The following is a 22,041-nucleotide window of genomic DNA, read 5'->3' on the forward strand; positions in this document are numbered from 1 at the left end:
TGATTTGAATTCAATTCATTTTCAGGGGATTGAAGTAGTGAGGAGATCTGTGAGAGGTGGCGACTTTGATAAGAGTACTACAGAAGGAAGCCCAATGGACCTTCCGACTACGGACAGTGCGTCCCAAGGGGCTCAATGAATTTATTTCTTTTGCCTGCTTTATTTGATATGGTCATAATAGACCCGCTGTGAAGGGTGCGCTTTATAGATGGCTATCTGGGAAGTGCTTCTGTGTAGTTTCGTCTAATCCATCAATTTGCATAAACACCATCCTGTATAGGGTCTGGTCTGTGGGTGTAGGGGTGTCAGTATAATGTAATATAACATCATTCATTCCATGTATATTCACGTTTAGCGAGTTTAGATTCAGTATCTGATGCCTCCCTTTTTGACACTCAGTATGGTCCGTCCCTGGAGTGGGCGGTTGTCATAGGGGCGGCGGTTTGCCATAGCAACCGCATCTCTAGCCCCTTGATTGGCTGCCTGGGGGATGAGTTCCGCCTTTGATGGGAGTGGCCTAAGTGACTTAATCAGCTGTTCCCGACGCCCGCGTCACGGCCACCCTAGCGCCGACGTTGCCGCCTCCACATGTGAGAGGGGCAGCGCTGTTTGTCTGTTCGTCAGTGTTGTCTGTCTAAGCCCTTAGCTCCTGATGAACGCGTTGAGCAGATAATGGGCGGTATATAGGCATATACAGACTGTAGCTGCTAGGTGTAGGGCGCTGTGCCGTCCCGGGCACTAAATTACCTTTGTGAGGGTGACATTACTGGGGGAGTCAATAGGAGGATTTGGGGGCTATTTAGAGGCTATGCAGTGTGAGCGTGCAATAACGCTTTCATTGAACACTGTATACAGCATTTTTGCCCACTCCTCTCCCTGCAAATAGTGGTGTCCCCTCTGTGCTCGGTTTTTCTTTCTTTATTTGTGGAAGCATCACATCACCAAATTGGTGGATGCTTCGCAATTGATAGGGGTTTATCACCTTGCAAGCTTATTTCTGGCAGAGATATTCCCTTTATGTACCCCATACAAAGTGATAGGGGTGGGAGTATTTTCTGGCCAGCATTAGTGCTAATTTTTGCATATATTGCAATACAAGGGATAACCCCTATTGTGAACATTAGTTTGCATAGGAATTCACTCTCGTTCCAATTTTTTAAGGTGTGCTAATAAAGTTCAACATTTTGAGTATACAAATACACAAACGTTCTGGTGTTCAGTGATAAGTATGGATACCTATAGGGTCCATTTGCAAAAATACATTAGTTAATTATGTAAATGTGTCACTTTATATTTGCCCTGGGTGAAGGAAACCCTAGCTAGGCCTCTGGCTGGGGTAACATAAAGATGGGTATTACACTAAGCAAGGTAAAATGCGCTGAGTGCACAGGCTCTGGACACAGCTCATAAATGCTGGGAAATGTAACAGGTAGCATATGAATACAAATCACCACCCTGTGGGAGTCATACACCATGTACAGGTTGTGATGGACATTGCAGATGAGTTGCACCGTGGACAAAGAAACACAGACAACTAGGGACTCTGACTGCTTTCCTTATATACAGTTTGTAGCTGAACTAGAACCTTTAGTGGGAGGGTGGAGTGGAGAAACACAGCCTAAACAGAAACAATGTTGCAATTCCAGTCTGGCATCAACTTATATAGAGCTTCAAGGCAAGTCTATGGGAATGACTACCCAGTTCTCCAGACATAAACATGTCTTCAGACGTAAACAACTGAGCTAAACCAATCAGAAGGTCAGTGTGTATGTTTTTTTCCTCCAAAACTTTGCATTGTCCTGTAATTGTGGAAGATTTCTAACTTCTCAGTGCAAAGATAGGAAGTCCCAAAGTCTCTCAGTATTAGCTGGCTGTGTATTAACCCTTTCCACAGTGCAGATGCAGGTTTCACCGGTGGGACCTGCACCTACATCGAGAACAGAGCGGGGAAAGTGGTGGCTGGAGGACTCCGGCCACCACCAAGCGCACTCCCCATAGAAGTAAATGGGAGTGCACCGCGCATGACCGGCCACAGCACCCATTCACTTCTATGGGCCTGCCGGAAATAGCCGAGCCAGTACTTGGCTATTTTCGGCAGCCCGATAGAAAATGGATGGAGGACGGCTGCGCATGCGCAGTTCACCCTCCAACACTTTCGGTGTAGGTGTCGGTCCCAGAGGTGGGACCCGCAACTATAAAACCATGGGAGTATATCCTAGCGATATGCCACCATTGTCTGAGATGGGAAAATCCCTTTAATTGAATTTTTATTTTCATAAATTAAACATAAGAATTATATAAATGGTAAATAGATTATAATGAATTAAACATACAACTATAACGAAAAATTATTCACCTCGTTCTTTATTGTTTATCAGGGAGGATTCACATCAGCGTTTTGCTTTCCGTTATAGCATTCCATTCTAATGCGATTAAAACTGAAAATAACGGAATTGCCATAAAAGAAAAAAAGTCCACAGGACGTGACAGAATGCTGGTTTCCGTTTTTTTTTTGTCTATTCAACGCTATTAGGACGGATTAAAACGGAATGTCTTTTAAAGTGTTCCGTTTGGCTTTCTGTTATAACAGTTCCGTTATTTTCCATTTTAATCGCATTTGAACGGAAAGTGAAACGCTAGTATGAACTCCCCTTTACAATTAATATATTCAGATCAGAAATAACCACAAAACTAATGAAATTGTTGCACAAAAAAATGTTGTTGTTTTTTTAATTGTTAAAGGGGTTGTCTCATCATAGACAATGGGGGCATATCGCTAGGATATGCCCCCATCGGACCCCGGTCCACCACTGCGCATGCGCGGCCCCCGCTCCCATTAATTTCTATGGGGCCGATGGAAATAGCCGATTTCACGGGCCCCATAGAAAATGAATGATGGGCGGTTGCGCATGCGCAGTGCGCCCTCCTTCACTTGCGGGACTCTCATACTGATAAGGTTCCCGTGTCTGAATACTAGCAGTGCACCTGAAGCACTGTTTTAAAGCTATTCATAAAGTTTGTATAAAAAAAAAATAAAAAAAAATCGCGGCCCCTGAATGGTTGAGCCGGACACATGTCGGCGCATCGCGATGACGTAGAAATGAGGCGACTGCAGTTATGTTTCGGAAACCGAATCGAAACCTGCGGGTCCGGAGAGCGTCCTCCAGCGAGAATGAGGAGGAGGACCATGGGAAAGTGGAGCGGCCGAAGAGAGCCGGCGGCCGGGGGCTGACGTGTGCGACGAAGAAGAGGACGGCGGCGGCGGCGGCCAGCGATGAGCGGCAGTCAGAGGGAGAGGAGGAGGCGGCCGCTGCTGATCCGTCCTCCCGGACTGCAGGCCTCCACAGCGCTCTCAGCTTCAGCGCGGAAAAGGAAGGTGAGCGCTTCCTGCCGTATCTATGGCAACCTTAAAGGGACACCTTTGGAAAGTCAGTGAAGGCTGTGTATCCCTTTCCTGATCTCCGCACCAGGGCTCCTTTATTCAGCCCCTTCAGTTTTGACAAAAAACTGCTGAAAAGGTTTAATAAAAACAATAAAAAAATGATCTATAGCCCAAAATGAGTAGAATGCAATAGTAAAAAACAAACAAAAAATAAAACTGCCCCCCCCCCCCCAAGGTGTTCATAGCCTTTAAAAGGAGTCTGTCCCCACAATTTGACATTATAGACCGCTTACATAGCGCTGTAGCAGAACTACACACGAGTCAAATGGTGCCTTTGTTGTGTTCTGAAGGTCAACGAGGCAAAATTGCTGTTTTATTCTTATGTAAATGAGGGTTCACAAGTACCCAGGGGCAGCGTTTTGGGCCGTAGGTAAGTGCCCAGGGGCGGCGTTTTGGGCCGTAGGTAGGTGCCCAGGGGCGGCGTTTTGGGCCGTAGGTAGGTGCCCAGGGGCGGCGTTTTGGGCCGTAGGTAGGTGCCCAGGGGGCGGCGTTTTGGGCCGTAGGTAAGTGCCCAGGGGCGGCGTTTTGGGCCGTAGGTAAGTGCCCAGGGGCGGCGTTTTGGGCCGTAGGTAAGTGCCCAGGGGGCGGCGTTTTGGGCCGTAGGTAAGTGCCCAGGGGCGGCGTTTTGGGCCGTAGGTAGGTGCCCAGGCTATTCTGCCTTCTTCTTAGATAACTCCTCCCAGCTTCTTGCTTGGCCCTGTAAGCCCCTTGCGTCATCCAGTGTACTGGACGAGTGCGCATGGATGATCTCTCATTTACATAAGAATAAAACAGCGATTTTGCCTCCGTTGACCTTCAGAACACAACAAAGGCACCATTGGACTCGTGTGTAGTTCTGCTACAGCGCTATGTAAGCGGTCTATAATGTCAAATTGTGGGGACAGACTCCTTTTTTTAAAGGGGTTTTTCCGAGATTTTAATACTGATGATGACCTCTCCTCAGGATCTGATCGGTGGGGGGTCCTACCACTGGGTAATAGTTATCCTCTATCCTGTGGGTACATAACTGGAATACCCCTTTAAGAAGCCACTTGGACCATCTGATAGAAAACATTCCTTACCATGATCTGCCACTGTCATGCTTGCTTTTGCGTTGTGGCCCTGAGGTAGATGAGGCATCTACTGTGCCTCCCTTCATACAGAGGTTAGATGTGTCCGGGTCCCTCAGACTCTGGGTGCAGGAGAACATCTCTGTAGACGAGGCATCTGATGTGTGGTTCCTCACAGAGCAGCCATAGAAGCCCCAGGCTTGTGTGCCAGTAACCTCCACGTGTCCTTGGTAATTACAGGTGAAGATGGTCACTTTAAGATCAAGAAGCCGACAGTAAATGCCGTCTTATTCAAAGTACAGAAGAAGACAGAAAATGCTGAGCAAGACACCAAGCCTCAGGAAAAAGGTGGGTAAAGTCTGAACATGGACCGAAAGTAATAGATCCCCGAAACCGAGGGGAGGAAAAAATGGCAGAATAGAATCTTTAAAGGGGTTGTCTCACTTCAGCAAATGGCATTTATCATATAGAGAAAGTTACTACAAGGCACTTACTAATGTATTGTGATTCTCCATGTTGCCTCCTTTCCTGGCTGGATTCATTTTTCCATCACATTATACACTTTGTTTCCATGGTGACGACCACCCTGCAATCCATCAGTGGTGGTGGTCGTGCTTGCACACTGCAGGAAAAAGCACCGGCCCATGTGCGCGCCCACAGTCCCGGCCACCGGAGAGGCCAACGCTTTTTCCTATAGTGAACAAGCACGACCACCACTGATGGACTGCATGGTGGTCGTAACCATGGAAACGAGCAGCGTATAATGTGATAGAAAAATGAATCCAGCCAGATAAGGAGGCAACATGGAGAATCACAACACATTAGTGACTTTCTCTACATGATAAATGCCACTTACTGAAGTGACGCAACCCCTTGAATGATTTCAGTATTTCTATTGGAGCCTCACACTGCAGATTGAGATATTGGGAAATGGGAAAATGTGTAGAAGTTTGAATAGAAATTTGCAGTAAAAGTCCAGTAATCCGGCATTCATAGGACTCTCCAGAATATCAAGATTTAGAAAGAGACAGACGTATACAGTGTATTAACTGTTTATGCCCCGTGCCTGCCCATATGTATATAGTATGTTAGGCCTTGAGGCCACTGAAGCAGTCCAGTTATACATGTAGGGGGACACGTCTAAGCTATTTATGCCACTAATTTTGTTGCACGCCATTTGTACTGTAAATTTCGCAACTTTTTCCCGCTCGCGGCACTTTTTCATAGCAAGAAGGCTAGTGTAGAGTTAAAGGGGTTGTCTCACTTCAGCAAATAGCATTTATCGTGTAGAGAAGGTTAATACAAGGCTCTTACCAATGTATTGTGATTGTCCATATTCCCTCCTTTGCTGGCTGGATTCATTTTTCCATTACATTATACACTGCTCGTTTCCATGGTTACAGACCACCCTGTAATCCATCAGCGGTGGTCGTGCTCGGACACTATAGGAAAAAGCACTGGCCTGTTTCCGCTCCCATGGTCCCAGCCACTAGAGAGGCAGTGTTTTTTCCTATAGTGTGCAAGCACGACCACCACTGATGGATTGCAGTGTGGTCGTAACCATGGAAACAAGCAGTGTATAATGTGATGGAAAAAAATCGGCCAGCAAAGGAAGCAATATGGATAATCACAATACATTAGTAAGTGCCTGGTATTAACTTTCTCTACATGATAAATGCCATTTGCTGAAGTGACACAACCCCTTTAAGTCACCTGGCCTGCTGAATGAAGTGCCAATCCTATGTAAAGGCCTGCCCCTCTACGTCACTTTGGCACTTCCTCCGGCAGAGCAGAGGACTTTAAGACAGACGCCGGTCTTAGGAAATGTCGCCCGTAGTGCAGGACTATCAGACTCTCCGGTTACTGCAGTATGGCTGTCCATTAGACATCGAATGGTCAGGATTTTTACTGTAGATTTCACGTTGAAAAGCTGAGGATTAGTGAAGTGAAACGTAACTATCACAATTTAGGACCGGATGTCAGTTCAGAGTCCGAAGAGAGCGAGCGCGGAAAGGTGGATGTTCCAGAGAAGGAAGAGTATTCCAGTCCTGCGGGCAGCAGTCCGACGTCTTCTCCGCCATCGGCAGGTCAGCTGCGACATGGTCAGTGGAGCCTTTTCCAAAATGTATTTCTAGGGTACAGAGCCCTCTTCCCCCATATACACACACTTGTAGTGGGAGACCCGAGGGGCCACTATGTAGATATGTACACGTCCTTTACTTCACATGACTACAGAGGGAGTCATACACCGCTATACCATACGGCAGCATTCAGAGCGCTGTGGGATGATACTGGGGCACTTACCTATGGGATGCACTGGGGTTTAGTGACTGCCGTTTGATTGACTACCTTCATCATTTTAATAGGTTTAAAGGGGTCGCCCAAGTTCTAGATACTGATGACCTATCATGGGGATGCTCAACCTGCGGCCCTCCAGCTGTTGCAAAACTACAACTCCCAGCATGTCCTAATGGTTGTAGGCAAGGCATGCTCAACCTGCGGCCCTCCAGCTGTTGTAAAACTACAACTCCCACAATGCCCTGTTGTAGACTGATAGCTGTAGGCTGTTCGGGCATGCTGGGAGTTGTAGTTTTGCAACAGCTGGAGGGCAGCAGGTTGAGCATGCCTGTTGTAGGCTGTCCAGGCATGCTGGGAGTTGAAGTTTTGCAACAGCTGGAGGGACGCAGGTTGGGCATCCCTGACCTATCAGATGAATGGGATCTGAGCTGCAGTACCCTTACATGGCCACTGCCCAGTGGATGGAGCTGTGGTTCTGTGTCCTTCCAGTGTTTGCAGAACAGCTGATTAGTTGGGGTGTCAGGTGTTGGCACCCCCCCCCCCCCTTCTTTCCTCAATATCCAGGACCTGGGCAACCCCTTTAAGTTGAGAAGGCAGAGTGCAACCACCTCTTCTTCTTTTTTTTTTTTTTTATCAGATATTTTTTATTGTAAAGAGTTATACATTGTTCATGAGCAGAGCACACAGTACAAACATTGCACCATCGCCCAATTTTCTAGTAGAAAAGTACACAATAGAGAAAAATGTAACAACAATATCCCCCCATAACATTAATTGAGATGAGCAGCAAGCGTGACATATCATATAGGTATAGTATGTGCGACATGTATTTTACAGCTGTGACCTCATTAGCAAAAACAAGGTGATCAGCGGAAAGTCCGCTGCATAAGTACCCCTGTCCAGCAAGCGTAGGCGCTAGATAAAACCCCAGTAACAGAAAGGAGGGCGGCAGATCTATAACACATACACGAGAAGCCAAAATGCATACATTCCAATTATGAACGCGCAAATGCCCTCCCCAATCTAAGACTGGCCTACAATATTCCAGCAGCTAGAATGTAGGGATAGCCACTGACTACTCACACCAGATTTGTCTATCCAGGGTCCCCAAATGGATTCAAATTTCGAAAGACAACCTCGTTTCAAGTATGTCCCCCTCTCTAGCCGTAGGATCACATTCATTCTGGCCACAAATTCCGCAAAACTAGGAGGAGATGGCTGAATCCATTTAGCAGCAATGGTTTTCCTGGCCTGATAGAAGATCCTATTTATGCCTATCTTATTGGGAGGCTGTAAGGAGTCCGAGTCGAATAGCCCCAGTATACACATCCTAGCATCTAGCATGTACGTAGCACTATATATTTTATTAATCAAAGATAGTATCATCAACCAATATTTATGTAGCGCGCTACAGCTCCAGATCATGTCCAGCTTCATCCACCCTACATTTTGGACAAGAGGAATCAGGCCGAGACCCTATTTTCTTCAGAAAGAGTGGCGATCTGTATACTCTATGCAGAAGAAAGATCTGAGACAATCTCGCCGTCTCACTAAGTGACAAAGCCGGAGTTGGCGCCAACACCTCCCATTGAGCATCTGAGATGGGGCCTACATCTTTTTCCCATTTGCTTCTGATCGTTAATGAATATTTTTTCAGATTCTCCTCCTGCATTGCCCAATATGCCCTAGAGATCGCCCCTCTAGAGGGTCCCGCCACCGCCAGCATACACAACACCTGGTGGGAAGCAAATAATAAACGGCCCACCTTTGTTCTGTGTGGTTATGGCATGCCGAAGCTGTAGGTACTTATAGAATTGCCTGGACTCCAGCTCAAATTCTGTACTGAGGTGTTCATACTGCTTCGGGTATAAAGCTGACCTACTCTCCACCAGATTAGGATTGTTCCAGATCGGTGATAAGTCGAGCAAGTCCGCTACATTTAAAACCTCCCGAGATTTAGCCCATTAGATGTCGGGGGAGAGAAGGATTAGGTGAACTATATTATTTCTACCAATCCTTTTGTTCTCTCAGGAGATAGGTCGCCACCAAAAGGGTCTTCTTTCATCATTGACAACACATACATGCTCTGTGGAACCAGCCACGTACGTGTATTGGGAAGTCGGGAGAGACTGCTGTAGACTGAAAGATCATTCGGCCGACAGCTATCGGGTCCGTATGGCCAGGCTTAGATGCTGCGGTCTTATGGATCCGATGAATTTGGTGACTGGGTTTAGAGTCTGAGCGGAGTGTCGGCTGTATACTACTGCTGACACTTGGCGCGGGCACAGAAGCTTACATCACAACACGGAAGTATGTCAGTGCAAGAATGGGTTAATCCTACTGCACTGACTTGCTGCAGACTGTGACATGCCATACTGGCATTTGACTACTCCAACGAAGGCACTGGCCTCGGGGCAGCTTGTGACCGCTCAGCCCAGCGATTCGCTGCAGTGGACATGTGCCCGTGAGGCAAGTCATTCCTCTCAGCATGGAAACTAAGACTGGCAGGGACCACCGGACAACCCCTTCAAACCATTATTCACATGACACTAGAAGCCGCGTTAAATTTCTACCTAATCTCGGTCATCTGCATGCGTCGACGCTGATGACTTCACTAGCCGTATGGCCATATTTCGAGATGAAACAGACAGAGATGTGACGAATTCTTAATGAATTTTTGTTCAGCACAGATGACATCCCGGACGCGAAGCAGATCCGAGCGGCTCGCACACGGAGGAAATTGGCCCGCGCTCAGGGAGATTACATATCAATAGATGCCTCTCGTGAACGGTCAGATTCCAGCCAATCGGAAAGCGACGATGAGCTTGACGATCACGAGAAGAGGATTCAATTCGCCCCAGGGATGAAAAACATAAAAGAGCATATGGCCGAGGAAATTGGTAACTTAAGGGAACCTGTCATGTGGATATTTGATTATAATCTAACTAATTATATACAATCATTAACTACTAAAAAGTGCCTTAGATGTATTCACTTACTGGTGTGACAGATGGTTACCTCATAATATACACACAAGGATGCCGCATGCTAATGAGCTGATTTGAGTCCGGCGTGATGTAATTGAGTCCAGCGTATATTTAATTCAGAGCTATAGCCACTCCCCTGCCCACCTGCTGCTGATTCCTATGGAAACAAACTGTCATTCAGCAGCAGGTGGGCGGGGAGAGTCAGGAGCTCATGAATATTCAGGACTCATCATTATCAGCTGGAGCTTTTCAATACAAGATGTTGGCAGATTGACTGGGTCAATTAAAGAAAGTGACCCAGCATTGTGCTAAGAGAATCAGTCACTTATTTATGTTGCCCTTAGTTAGGACACCATAAACCTGGTGACAGGTTCCCTTTAATTTGTTCCAATGAAAACAGATTTTCAATCCTTACAAATGATTTCTGATTTCTCATATTGATGGCCCATCCTAAGGATAGGTCATTATGAAATTGGTGGGGGTGTGGGGGTCTGAGTCCTGACACCCCCGCTGATCAGTTGTTTGACAAAGCCGTGGCGCTGCAGCCTCCTCTTGGCTCACCAGACACAGCGCCAGCTATATAATAGTGGCTGTGCGTGGTATCACAGCTCGGCCCTATTCACTTGAATGGGAATGAACTGGGCCTAGGCCACATGACGTCACATGGCCTAGGAAAACGCCTAAATGCTCACATAGCGCCGCAGCCTCTTCATACAGCTGATCGTGGGGGTCCCGGGAGTCAGACCACCACTGATCTCATACTGATGAACGATCCTGAGGATAGGCCATCAGTTATGCAAATTCCAGAATACCCCTTTAAAATGTTAAAAAAATTCTAATAATATAAACAAGGACGTGGGTACCTTAGGCCCCTTTCACACGTGCAGGTGCAGTGCGTGACGTGAACGCATAGCACCCGCACTGAATCCTGGCCCATTCATTTCAATGGGTCTGTGTACATGAGCGTTTTTTTTTTTTTCCACGCATCAGTTCTGTGTTGCGTGAAAAAACGCAGCATGTTCTATATTCTGCATTTTTCACGCAGCGCTGGCCCCATAGAAGTGAACGGGGCTTCAGTGAAAAACGCATTGGATCCGGAAGCAAGTCTGGATGCAATGCGTTTTTCACTGATGGTTGCTAGGAGATGTTGTTTTGTAAACCTTCAGTTTTTTATCACGCGCGTGAAAAACGCATCAATGCGCATTGCACCTGAACTGAACGCAATCGCCGGCAAAACTGATTGAACTTGCTTGCAAAATGGTGCGAGTTTCACTGAACGCACCCAGAGCCAATCCGCATCGTTCGTGTGAAAGGGTCCTTAGAGGCAGACTGTGGAGCCGCTATGAGCCCCTATGAGGGAGGCAGCCCAGCCCATCCCCTTTCTGCCTCATGTCAGTTTATGCTGCACGTTTTCTCTGTGGGTTTCATCCCTTGCGATTCATGGGGTGAGGTCCGTGACATATCTGCAGGTTTTGCTGTGGCTGTGCCCTTACTCCACGATCAGTGCGATAACTGAACTACATTTTGTTGTAGCCTCCAGTAGCGGGTCAGATGGTGGTGATGAAGACGAAATGGACGACATTCAGGACAAGTGGGAGGAGCAGCAGATAAGAAAGGCGATCAAGTGTCCTCAGGTCTGTATTATTTATGATGACGTAAACGTGTGCACTTTATAGAGAGCTGCAGCCATTTATGAAATGGATTACAATAGGCAGCATGTAATACTGTGGCTGCTGCAGGGAAAACACTCGGCTGTCTTTTTTTTTTTTTCGTGAATTGGACCCGCACACATTTTACCTCCACTGACCTTCAGCAAAGCTAGTCTGCAGCCATGCTATCGGCACAGTCCTTACTCCATGCAGACTTTTTGCAAAAGATGTGGTCGAGACAAAAATTATAATTTTTCACATGCGCTGTGTCACGGTCTGGTGGTAGTGGACCGTGACACTTTTGCCTTGCATGCTTGTTGCTGGTGGCAACGTGTAGTTTGTAGCATGTTTTGACATTTTCCCTTTAAGTCTGGTTCCCTTCCCATTTCTGGCGTGTATGGGGTTAAGGTGTGAGCAAGGTGGAGCTGGGTGTGGCCTCTTGGCTCTTAGGCTCCTTGCAGACGAGCGTTCCTCCTGCAGAGAGTCCGCATCGCAGCACCCGGCCTGACCTCCCAGCACTGACTGGATTCACATAGCATTATATTGATTTATGATGCTATGTAACCCTTACAGTTCTGGAATGTATTGGATGACACTGGCAGCCTGGATACCAGGATAAGAGTTGCAGGTCACCTCCTAACTCCACCCTCATCCTATCCCTGACCTCCTAACTGTATGAGCCGGCCTCAATGGTAGGGGGGCTCATACTCCGGAACCTCGGGCCCTACTCACCCTGGAAGTAATGTCAGGGCTAGGAGACGACCGGTTCATCCACGACACGGATGAACCAGAGGCTCCCACAGGCCTAGCAACAGGGAGAACAACAACGCTACAATCATGTTCTAGAGCGGGTCCACCTGACCCCTAGAACATCACCACAACTGTAGGAATCCCCATAGAAACAGAAAAAACAGTGAGAAACCAAGAGGGTCGGCAGGTAAGAACCCAGAGACAGGAATCCCACCCGGATAACAAGCTCTGGGACACATGGCACTTACCTGCCGCAGCAACGGGAAGAAAGACGCTCACTGCCTAGACTTGTGGTTCACCCCTCCGGGAAACCATGGAGCCCACTTCCGCAGGCTGGTGGTCAACGCTGTTCCCCCTCCGAGGAACACAGAAGCCCCCTCACCGGAGGCACAACACCCAGGGTAACGCTTTGCATACATGCCGGACATAAAACACCAACTGACCAGACATGTAACAACAACAAGACGAGACACCACACCCTGAACATAAAACCACACAGGTAAGGTAGGGGAACAAGGATAGAATGGGAAGACAAGCTATGTTCAACAAGGTGGCCCTCAAGCTGGACAGATGGAAAGGTCCAGGATGGCAGCATAACTCCAGCTCCACCAGAAGTCAACTCTGACCTCAGGCTCCAAACACCAGTACTATAAGAGCCAAGAGGCCACACCCAGCTCCACCTTGCTCACACCTTAACCCCATACACACCAGAAATGGGAAGGGAACCAGACTTAAAGGGACACTGACAGGGCCAAAAAGCATATTAAGGTATATATATGATCGTACAGGTCTTATAAAGTGTATAAGAATCATGTAAGTATCCCCCCTGTCCACCTTATAACTACAGTAATGTGAAGTTTAATAACCTGCTGGAATCGGGTTCAATCTGCCCAAGGGGCGGTGTTTCACCTCAGCTTGCGCCCAGCCAGCATCGCCACAACTGCCGTTTGAAGCGCCGCCCAGCTTATCAATATTCACTTCGCTGGGTGGCTACTAGTGTCCCCGGCTATCTTCAGCGCATGCGCCCGGCACCCTCACTGGCCGGGATCGCATCGCGCCTGCGCACAGTCTCATTCTCAGAGGCTGCCTCTGAGAATGAGACTCTGCGCAGGCGCGATGCAATCCCGGCCAGTGAGGGTGCCGGGCGCATGCGCTGAAGATAGCCGGGGACACTAGTAGCCACCCAGCGCCGCCCAGCGAAGTGAATATTGATGAGCTGGGCGGCGCTTCAAACGGCAGTTGTGGCGATGCTGGCTGGGCGCAAGCTGAGGTGAAACACCGCCCCTTGGGCAGATTGAACCCGATTCCAGCAGGTTATAAAACTTCACATTACTGTAGTTATAAGGTGGACAGGGGGGATACTTACATGATTCTTATACACTTTATAAGACCTGTACGATCATATATATACCTTAATATGCTTTTTGGCCCTGTCAGTGTCCCTTTAAAGGGAAAATGTCAAAACATGCTACAAACTACACGTTGCCACCAGCAACAAGCATGCAAGGCAAAAGTGTCACGGCCCACTACCACCAGACCATGACACATTGCCAGCGGAATTGTTGAAAATTCTGTCTGAGGTTAGCTGCAGTAATCCAAGTGTAAGGCTATTTTCACCCTAGTGATAAGAGGTCCAGCAGTCGCCTGATCAGGGGGGGATCACGTAGGAGAGACTTTGCGGGTGGAGTGAAAACCTCCACTCAGGATAAAATCTGCGTTTTGAAATTTTTATATGGAGTTTCCCTTTAGTGGTTGTCATGTATCTGAGACTGCCCCTGATCCAACCAGAATTACAATACTGATGAGATACACCCAGAATTACAATACTGATGAGATACACCCAAAATTATTAAAAGAGCTTAGTGGTGAGCTGGCAAAACCGTTAACAGATTTATTTAACCAATCATTAGTAACAGGAGTCGTCCCGGAAGATTGGAAATTGGCAAATGTCGTGCCCATTCACAAGAAAGGTAGTAGGGAGGAATCGAGCAACTATAGACCAGTGAGTCTGACATCAATAGTAGGCAAATTAATGGAAACCCTATTAAAGGATAGGATTGTGGAACATCTAAAATCCCATGGATTGCAAGATGAAAAACAACATGGGTTTACTTCAGGGAGATCATGTCAAACAAATCTTATAGATTTTTTTGACTGGGTGAATAAAATAATAGACGGTGGAGGTGCAGTAGACATCGCATATCTAGATTTTAGTAAGGCTTTTGACACTGTCCCACATAGAAGACTTATCAATAAACTGCAGTCATTGAGCATGGACTCCCATATTGTTGAGTGGATTAGGCAGTGGCTGAGTGACAGACAACAGAGGGTTGTAGTCAATGGAGAACATTCAAAACAAGGTAATGTTACCAGTGGGGTTCCACAGGGATCTGTACTGGGACCGATTTTGTTTAATATCTTCATAAGTGATATTGCAAAAGGCCTCGCTGGTAAGGTTTGTCTTTTTGCTGATGACACAAAGATATGTAACAGGGTTGATGTTCCTGGAGGGAAACGCCAAATGGAAAAGGATTTAGGAAAACTAGAAGAATGGTCAGAACTCTGGAAACTGAAATTTAATGTGGATAAGTGCAAGATAATGCACCTGGGGCGTAAAAACCCAAGGGCAGAATATAGAATATTTGACACAGTCCTGACCTCAGTATCTGAGGAAAGGGATTTAGGAGTAATTATTTCAGAAGACTTAAAGGTGGGAAGACAATGTAATAGAGCAGCACGAAATGCCAGCAGAATGCTTGGATGTATAGGGAGAGGTATAAGCAGTAGAAAGAGTGAAGTGCTTATGCCGCTGTACAGAACACTGGTGAGACCTCACTTGGAGTATTGTGCGCAGTACTGGAGGCCATATCTCCAGAAGGATATAGATACTCTAGAGAGAGTTCAGAGAAGAGCTACTAAACTAGTACATGGATTGCAGGATAAAACTTACCAGGAAAGGTTAAAGGACCTTAATATGTATAGCTTGGAAGAAAGAAGAGACAGAGGGGATATGATAATACTTTTAAATACATAAAGGGAATCAACTCGGTAAAGGAGGAGAGCATATTTAAAAGAAGAAAAACTACCACAAGAGGACACAGTTTTAAATTAGAGGGGCAAAGGTTTAAAAGTAATATAAGGAAGTATTACTTTACTGAGAGAGTAGTGGATGCATGGAATAGCCTTCCTGCAGAAGTGGTAGCTGCAAATACAGTGAAGGGGTTTAAGCATGCATGGGATAGGCATAAGGCCATCCTTCATATAAGATAGGGCCGGGGGCTATCCATAGTATTCAGTATATTGGGCAGACTAGATGGGCCAAATGGTTCTTATCTGCCGACACATTCTATGTTTCTATGTTTCTATGTTTCTATGTTAGAGACATACATTACACTATCTACCATAACAGATTTTGTGGTTGTATCTCAATCGTCTGTGTATGTTTGGCCGCTTCTATTGAGCCTTGTCTCCATGTCGTTAGCGCCCACTGTTGTTCATAATTGATTTTTTTTTCCCTTGTCCAATAGACTATGAACAACTACTTGTTACACAGACCCAGACCCACTCGTATAAAAAAATATGTTGCACCAAAGTTTTCTTCACCACCAGTGACTGTGGAAGATATTCGAAAAAGATTGACGGCAAGGTAATTGTTTCCAACTGGTTTTCTGTTTGTGCGGGCTCTCTCTTAAAGGGGTGTTCCAGGATTTTAGTATCAATGGCCTATCCTTAGAATAGGCCTTCGATATGTGATTAGTAGAGGTCTGACATCCAGCCCCACCTTCGATCAGCTGTCCCCGAATAGCTCTGCTGTTGGACGTTGGTGCCAAACTACACGGCACGGTTCACTATGTAGTGCTCATTGCGGTTTACTGCAGGGCTGTGTAGTTCCAACTTCTACTGGACAGTGGGTGTGCGGGGTGTCAGACCCTTCTGATTGGATATTAATGGCCTATCCTGAGGATAGCCCATCAGTATTAAAGGGCTTCTGTCACCCCACTAAAGTTTTTTTTTTTTTTTTTTGGCTACTTTAAATTCCTTATACTGCGATATATCAATATACACTGCTCAAAAAAATAAAGGGAACACTTAAACACAATGTAACTCCAAGTCAATCACACTTCTGTGAAATCAAACTATCCCACTTAGGAAGCAACACTGAGGGACAATCAATTTCACATGCTGTTGTGCAAATGGGATAGACAACAGATGGAAATTATAGGCAATTAGCAAGACACCCCCAATAAAGGAGTGGTTCTGCAGGTGGTGACCACAGATCACTTCTCAGTTCCTATGCTTCCTGGCTGATGTTTTGGTCACTTTTGAATGCTGGCGGTGCTTTCACTCTAGTGGTAGCATGAGACGGCGTCTACAACCCACACAAGTGGCTCAGGTAGTGCAGCTTATCCAGGATGGCACATCAATGCGAGCTGTGGCAAGAAGGTTTGCTGTGTCTGTCAGCGTAGTGTCCAGAGCATGGAGGCACTACCAGGAGACAGGCCAGTACATCAGGAGACGTGGAGGAGGCCGTAGGAGGGCAACAACCCAGCAGCAGGACCGCTACCTCTGCCTTTGTGCAAGGAGGAACAGGAGGAGCACTGCCAGAGCCCTGCAAAATGACCTCCAGCAGGCCACAAATGTGCATGTGTCTGCTCAAACGGTCAGAAATAGACTCCATGAGGGTGATATGAGGGCCCGACGTCCTGCACGGTGTTGGGCTGTAAGCACAACCCCCACCTGTGGACGTTTGGCATTTGCCAGAGAACACCAAGATTGGCAAATTCGCCACTGGCGCCCTGTGCTCTTCACAGATGAAAGCAGGTTCACACTGAGCACATGTGACAGACGTGACAGAGTCTGGAGACGCCGTGGAGAACGTTCTGCTGCCTGCAACATCCTCCAGCATGACCGGTTTGGCATTGGGTCAGTAATGGTGTGGGGTGGCATTTCTTTGGAGGGCCGCACAGCCCTCCATGTGCTCGCCAGAGGTAGCCTGACTGCCATTAGGTACTGAGATGAGATCCTCAGACCCCTTGTGAGACCATATGCTGGTGCGGTTGGCCCTGGGTTCCTCCTAATGCAAGACAATGCTAGACCTCATGTGGCTGGAGTGTGTCAGCAGTTCCTGCAAGACGAAGGCATTGATGTTATGGACTGGCCCGCCCGTTCCCCAGACCTGAATCCAATTGAGCACATCTGGGACATCATGTCTCGCTCTATCCACCAACGTCACGTTGCACCACAGACTGTCCAGGAGTTGGCAGATGCTTTAGTCCAGGTCTGGGAGGAGATCCCTCAGGAGACCGTCTGCCACCTCATCAGGAGCATGCACAGGCATTGTAGGGAGGTCATACAGGCACGTGGAGGCCACACACACTACTGAGCCTCATTTTGACTTGTTTTAAGGACATTACATCAAAGTTAGATCAGCCTGTAGTGTGTTTTTCCACTTTAATTTTGAGTGTGACTCCAAATCCAGACCTCCATGGGTTGAAAAATTTGATTTCCATTTTTTTATTTTTGTGTGATTTTGATTACTGATTTTCGTTCAGTAGTTTCTTCAAAAAACTGACTTTTATAATATGTAAATTACCCCTCTACCAGCAAGTAGGGCGGGTACTTGCTGGTAGCAGCCGCATCCTCCTTTCATAACGACGCCCCCTCCTCATGCTGATTGACAGGGCCAGCGAACGCGCTCGTCTGCGTTCAAAATTTCGCGCCTATGCCGTACCGGTCTTCAGTCGGCGCAGGCGCACTGATAGGAGGACGCTCACTCGGCCACTCCTTCCTCAGTGCGCCTGCGCCGGGTGTAGATGTGGCGTCATCGGCGCAGGCGCATTGAGGATGGAGCGTATAGGGGAGGATGCCAAACCCCCCCCCACCCTCCCAGTACAGAAAATTCCATACCAGTAAAGCATGTAGACCTCCCCCCTTGTTTTACTTCTGTGCTTAGGTTGGTGTGACCACCTACCTGGTGACCGATTCACAACGGACAAGATCCAAGGCACTGGTATACAGCTCTAACTAGAGCCGAGCTCATTGTGCTGTACATACTCTTTGTACCTGATGTTCTCTCATTCTTCCTTGTCTTCAGAATAGCCTCCATTGATGAGGTGCACAGAGCACACATCTTAGAGAGTGAAAAATACACCCGTGATCTTGAAAATGCCAGGAACACGCTGCAGAAGCTCGAGACATCATCGGGTGAAAAAAGCTACAAATTCTTCAAGGAGATGAAGGTTTACGTGGAGAACTTTGTCGACTGTCTGAATGAGAAGGTAATGACATCAGAATAGGACTAGGAGATATAACTCCTGCCATCATATCTCTCTCCTGTTGTCCATGCTGAGACATCTCGTCTACACTGATACATTGTAACAAATAACAGCTGCATAAAGGCCACCTTGTAGCTGGGGAGGAATTGAAATGCAGACTATGTTATAAAGCTGCAGAGCTTTTCATTACGGGAGATCCCTTTAAAGCGTTTGTCACCAGATTTAACCCTATTACGCTAGCTGACATTAGCGATGTGCTAATGTCAGCTAAACCTAACTAGCCTATTCCTAGTTTTATCTATGCCCCCGTTACGCCAGAAATCTAAGTTTTATTATATGCTAATTAGCCTCTAGGAGCAGCCCCCCTGCTCCTAAAAGCTAATTAGCATATTATAAAAGTTAGGGAGAACGGGGCCTCTAGGAGCAGGAACAACGCCCCCCCCCCGCGTTGTTCCTGCTCCTAGAGGCTCCGTTCTCCCACCTTTGTCACCTCCCTCCAAGTCCTGATTGACAGGGCCAGGCAGCGCTCCCATCTGTCTGCCAGCCTTGTGCTCTGGTGAAATCTTGTGCCGTTCAGCATTCGGCGCAGGCACGGTGAGTGAAAGACGCTCGAAGACTGACAGCTTCCTCACCGCGCCTGTGCCAAATGCTGAGCGCTGCCTGGCCCATAAGTTCGATTTCTGGCGTAACGGGGGCATAGATAAAAGTAGGAATGGGCTATTTAGGTTTAGCTGACATAAGCACATCGCTAATGTCAGCTAGCTTAATGGGGTTAAATCTGGTGACAGAAACCCTTTAAATAGAATCCAGAGTGGCTCTGACTGATTTTACTCCGGATGCTCCTCTTGTCTTATTAGGTTGCATTCACACTACATCAGGAAATCCCCATGATGTATACCTGATGTACGCAAACACAGTGTGAGTAAACCCTTACTTATGTGCAATGTCTTTCTTAGATTCAGGAGATTTATCAGCTGGAGTCTGAGATGTCCCAGATCTTGGAGGGTCACAGCAGATCTCTGCTGAAGCGCAGACAGGATGACCTCCAGCGTGAATCCGCTGCGATCCAGAAACTTGCTGGTGGGTCTATAACTAACCTGTGGTCGCTGGCTGACGTGCACTCTTCCTCATCACATCTTAGAAGGTTTTTATGGATTGTGTTTTTCTTTAGGAACTGGAAATGGGAATGATGTGGTGGCAGATGAGGAAACGAAGAGCCACCTGCAGGACATGGAGCTGCGAAGGTGACTTAATGCTGCGTTTCATGGCCATGCATTGGTTGGCCCAGTACAAAAATTTCTTGAGTAACCCTCCCATCCCTCATATATAAAAGAAGCGAGCCCTGCCTCCTTCCCGAACTAGAGAGAATGTAATAAAGCCGGTCACAGTCACACCCAAGGCAACCCAATTTTTTTCTTATTCCTTGTTTTTTTTTAGCCCCAATGTAACTTTAACCCCTTTCTGCCATATGCCATGCAGTTTCAAGGTCCATACCGTAAGCTGCCATACAATTACGGCACTCACATGGCATGGCCTTTGTAGCTGAGCCCGGGCCGTCTGCAGTGGGAGCCAGCCCTAAGTGGTTCGAAATGGGGGCTCCCTCTGTCACCCCATGGCCCCCATCATACTCGCGTGATGCAGGGAGTTGCTATGGCAGTAGAAGGCCTAACAAGTTCCTCATAGAGGACAAATATATACTGGGCCAAAAAAATATGGTGACAAAAAAAACCATAAACAAATGATGCGCAAAAGTGGTAAATTCATAAAAAAAATATTAATTTGAAGGGGTTGTCCCATTACAACAACTTATCCCCATACGTGTCTGCTCATTGGGGTCCTATCACTGGAGCCCCTACCGGTCTTGAATAAGGGGACTGTATTCCCCTTTTTGAATGGAGTGGCAGAGATGCATTCAAGTCCATTGCTTTGTTGGAGGTCAAGCGCTTGGCTGTCTTCACCAGTCCCATAGAGTGGAATGCAGCGTGCGTGTGTCCCCACCAATGCGTTCAAACAGGGGAACACTGGCCCCTGTTCTTGTGATCGGTGGTTGGACCCCCCGCCGATCAGACACTTATGGATAGGGGATAAATTGTTTTACAACCCCTTTAATATCACGGTAATTGCACTGACCTACATCCATTATACACAGCAATTTTACTGCACAAAGGGAAACAAAAAATCTAAAATGTAGAAAAATGGAGTTGCGTCTCCTCACCCAACCCCCCCTCCAACTAAAGAGTTAATAATAAGTTATATGCACGTCTCAAAATGTTATAAGAATTATCTAGCTCAAGGGCTTAATTTTCCCTGTACAGGGAGAGAAGGCGACAGAAACGTGAGGATTCTGGCCAAATAGATCACCACGAAGGGATGTCTAGTGACGACGAGCTGTCTCTCGACCAAGAACGTGAATACAAGCAAGATCAAGGTGATTGGGGGCGGGGGAGACACATCAACCACAATGTCCTACACCGACCTACCCGGCCTGCTACATCTGTCCTGATCATACCCATAAGTCTCATTGCAGAGCCATCTCTTATACTGACCTATGCGCCTACTGAGTGATCAACATGTGTTTTCAGCTTCTGGATCTACAGGAAAATGATGATAAATTAGGATAGGAAACGTTTAATTTTACAGCGATTTAGCTTTAATCACTGGGCGACCCTTCATAAGGAGCTCAGATGATAATTAGAGTCCCCAACACTGTTAGCTATGGACCTCATTTCCGCCATTACAATCAAGGGCGCACCTTAGTGTCCGTATTACCCGCCACGGGTCTAATGACCCAGTCTAACAGCGCGGATCTATGAAGTAGTATGCTCGGATCATCAGACCCGTGATCCGAATATTGAGGCCGTTTGCATAAGGCTTGGATTACGTCTTGTAAATCTTCCTTTCGTCATAATTTTAATTTTATTCCCGGGTCCAATAATGTTCCCCTTCTACAGAGGACGTCCTCCTCCTGTGTAAACCCATCTTTGACGACGTCCATGAGGATTTCTGCCAGACTAAGAACATCCTGTCCAAGTTTCACGAGTGGAGGGAGCAGTTCCCGGAGACTTATTACGATGCTTACATCAGCTTATGTATTCCCAAACTGCTAGGCCCTCTGGTCCGGAAGCAGTTAATAGGCTGGAATCCTCTGCAGGTAGGACATCACTTCAATCTCTTATGAAGGAAGGCCTGTAAGGGGCCCATTATGTTAAAATCTGTATTAGGCCTCTTTCACACGGGCGTCCCGGCTTTGCTCCAGATGTGTCATGTGTGTGCATTGTGGGAAAACCGCACGAGTAGGTATACAATTGCAGTCAGTTTTGATTGTGATTGCGTTCCGATGTTCAGTTTTTATTGTGCGGGTGCAATGCATTTTGCACGCGCGTGATTAAAAAAACTGAATGTGGTGACCAGACCCGAACCCGGACTTCTTCACTGAAGTTCGGGTTTGGCTTAGGTGTTCTATTCATGTTATAAGGGAAAATAATAAAATGGTTATAAGGGAAAATAATAGCATTCTGAATACAGAATACGAAGTAAAATGTGGATTGAGGGGTTAAAATAAATAAATAAAATTAACTCGCCTCATCCTGT

At 46.9% G+C, this 22,041-nt stretch overlaps 1 protein-coding gene across 2 annotated transcripts in view; it reads left to right on the forward strand.

Moving 5' to 3' along the window:
• Positions 1-3,095: 3,095 nt before the first annotated feature.
• GCFC2 (GC-rich sequence DNA-binding factor 2) overlaps positions 3,096-22,041 on the forward strand; it is a 36,362-nt gene continuing 17,416 nt past the window's right edge. For both annotated transcript variants that reach the window (XR_005778161.1, XM_040427452.1), the window contains exons 1-11: positions 3,096-3,376; positions 4,732-4,839; positions 6,462-6,593; positions 9,480-9,689; positions 11,310-11,410; positions 15,703-15,821; positions 18,270-18,453; positions 19,407-19,530; positions 19,622-19,694; positions 20,766-20,878; positions 21,402-21,601. Coding sequence is in view for 1 of the 2 variants with exons in the window: in XM_040427452.1 (XP_040283386.1) it covers positions 3,118-3,376; positions 4,732-4,839; positions 6,462-6,593; positions 9,480-9,689; positions 11,310-11,410; positions 15,703-15,821; positions 18,270-18,453; positions 19,407-19,530; positions 19,622-19,694; positions 20,766-20,878; positions 21,402-21,601 (1,623 nt within the window). In the remaining variant the exon portion in view is untranslated. The remainder of the gene's footprint in view (positions 3,377-4,731; positions 4,840-6,461; positions 6,594-9,479; positions 9,690-11,309; positions 11,411-15,702; positions 15,822-18,269; positions 18,454-19,406; positions 19,531-19,621; positions 19,695-20,765; positions 20,879-21,401; positions 21,602-22,041) is intronic.

Source organism: Bufo bufo, chromosome 4 (assembly GCF_905171765.1).
Source record: "Bufo bufo chromosome 4, aBufBuf1.1, whole genome shotgun sequence".
Classification (NCBI taxonomy): Eukaryota; Metazoa; Chordata; class Amphibia; order Anura; family Bufonidae; genus Bufo; species Bufo bufo.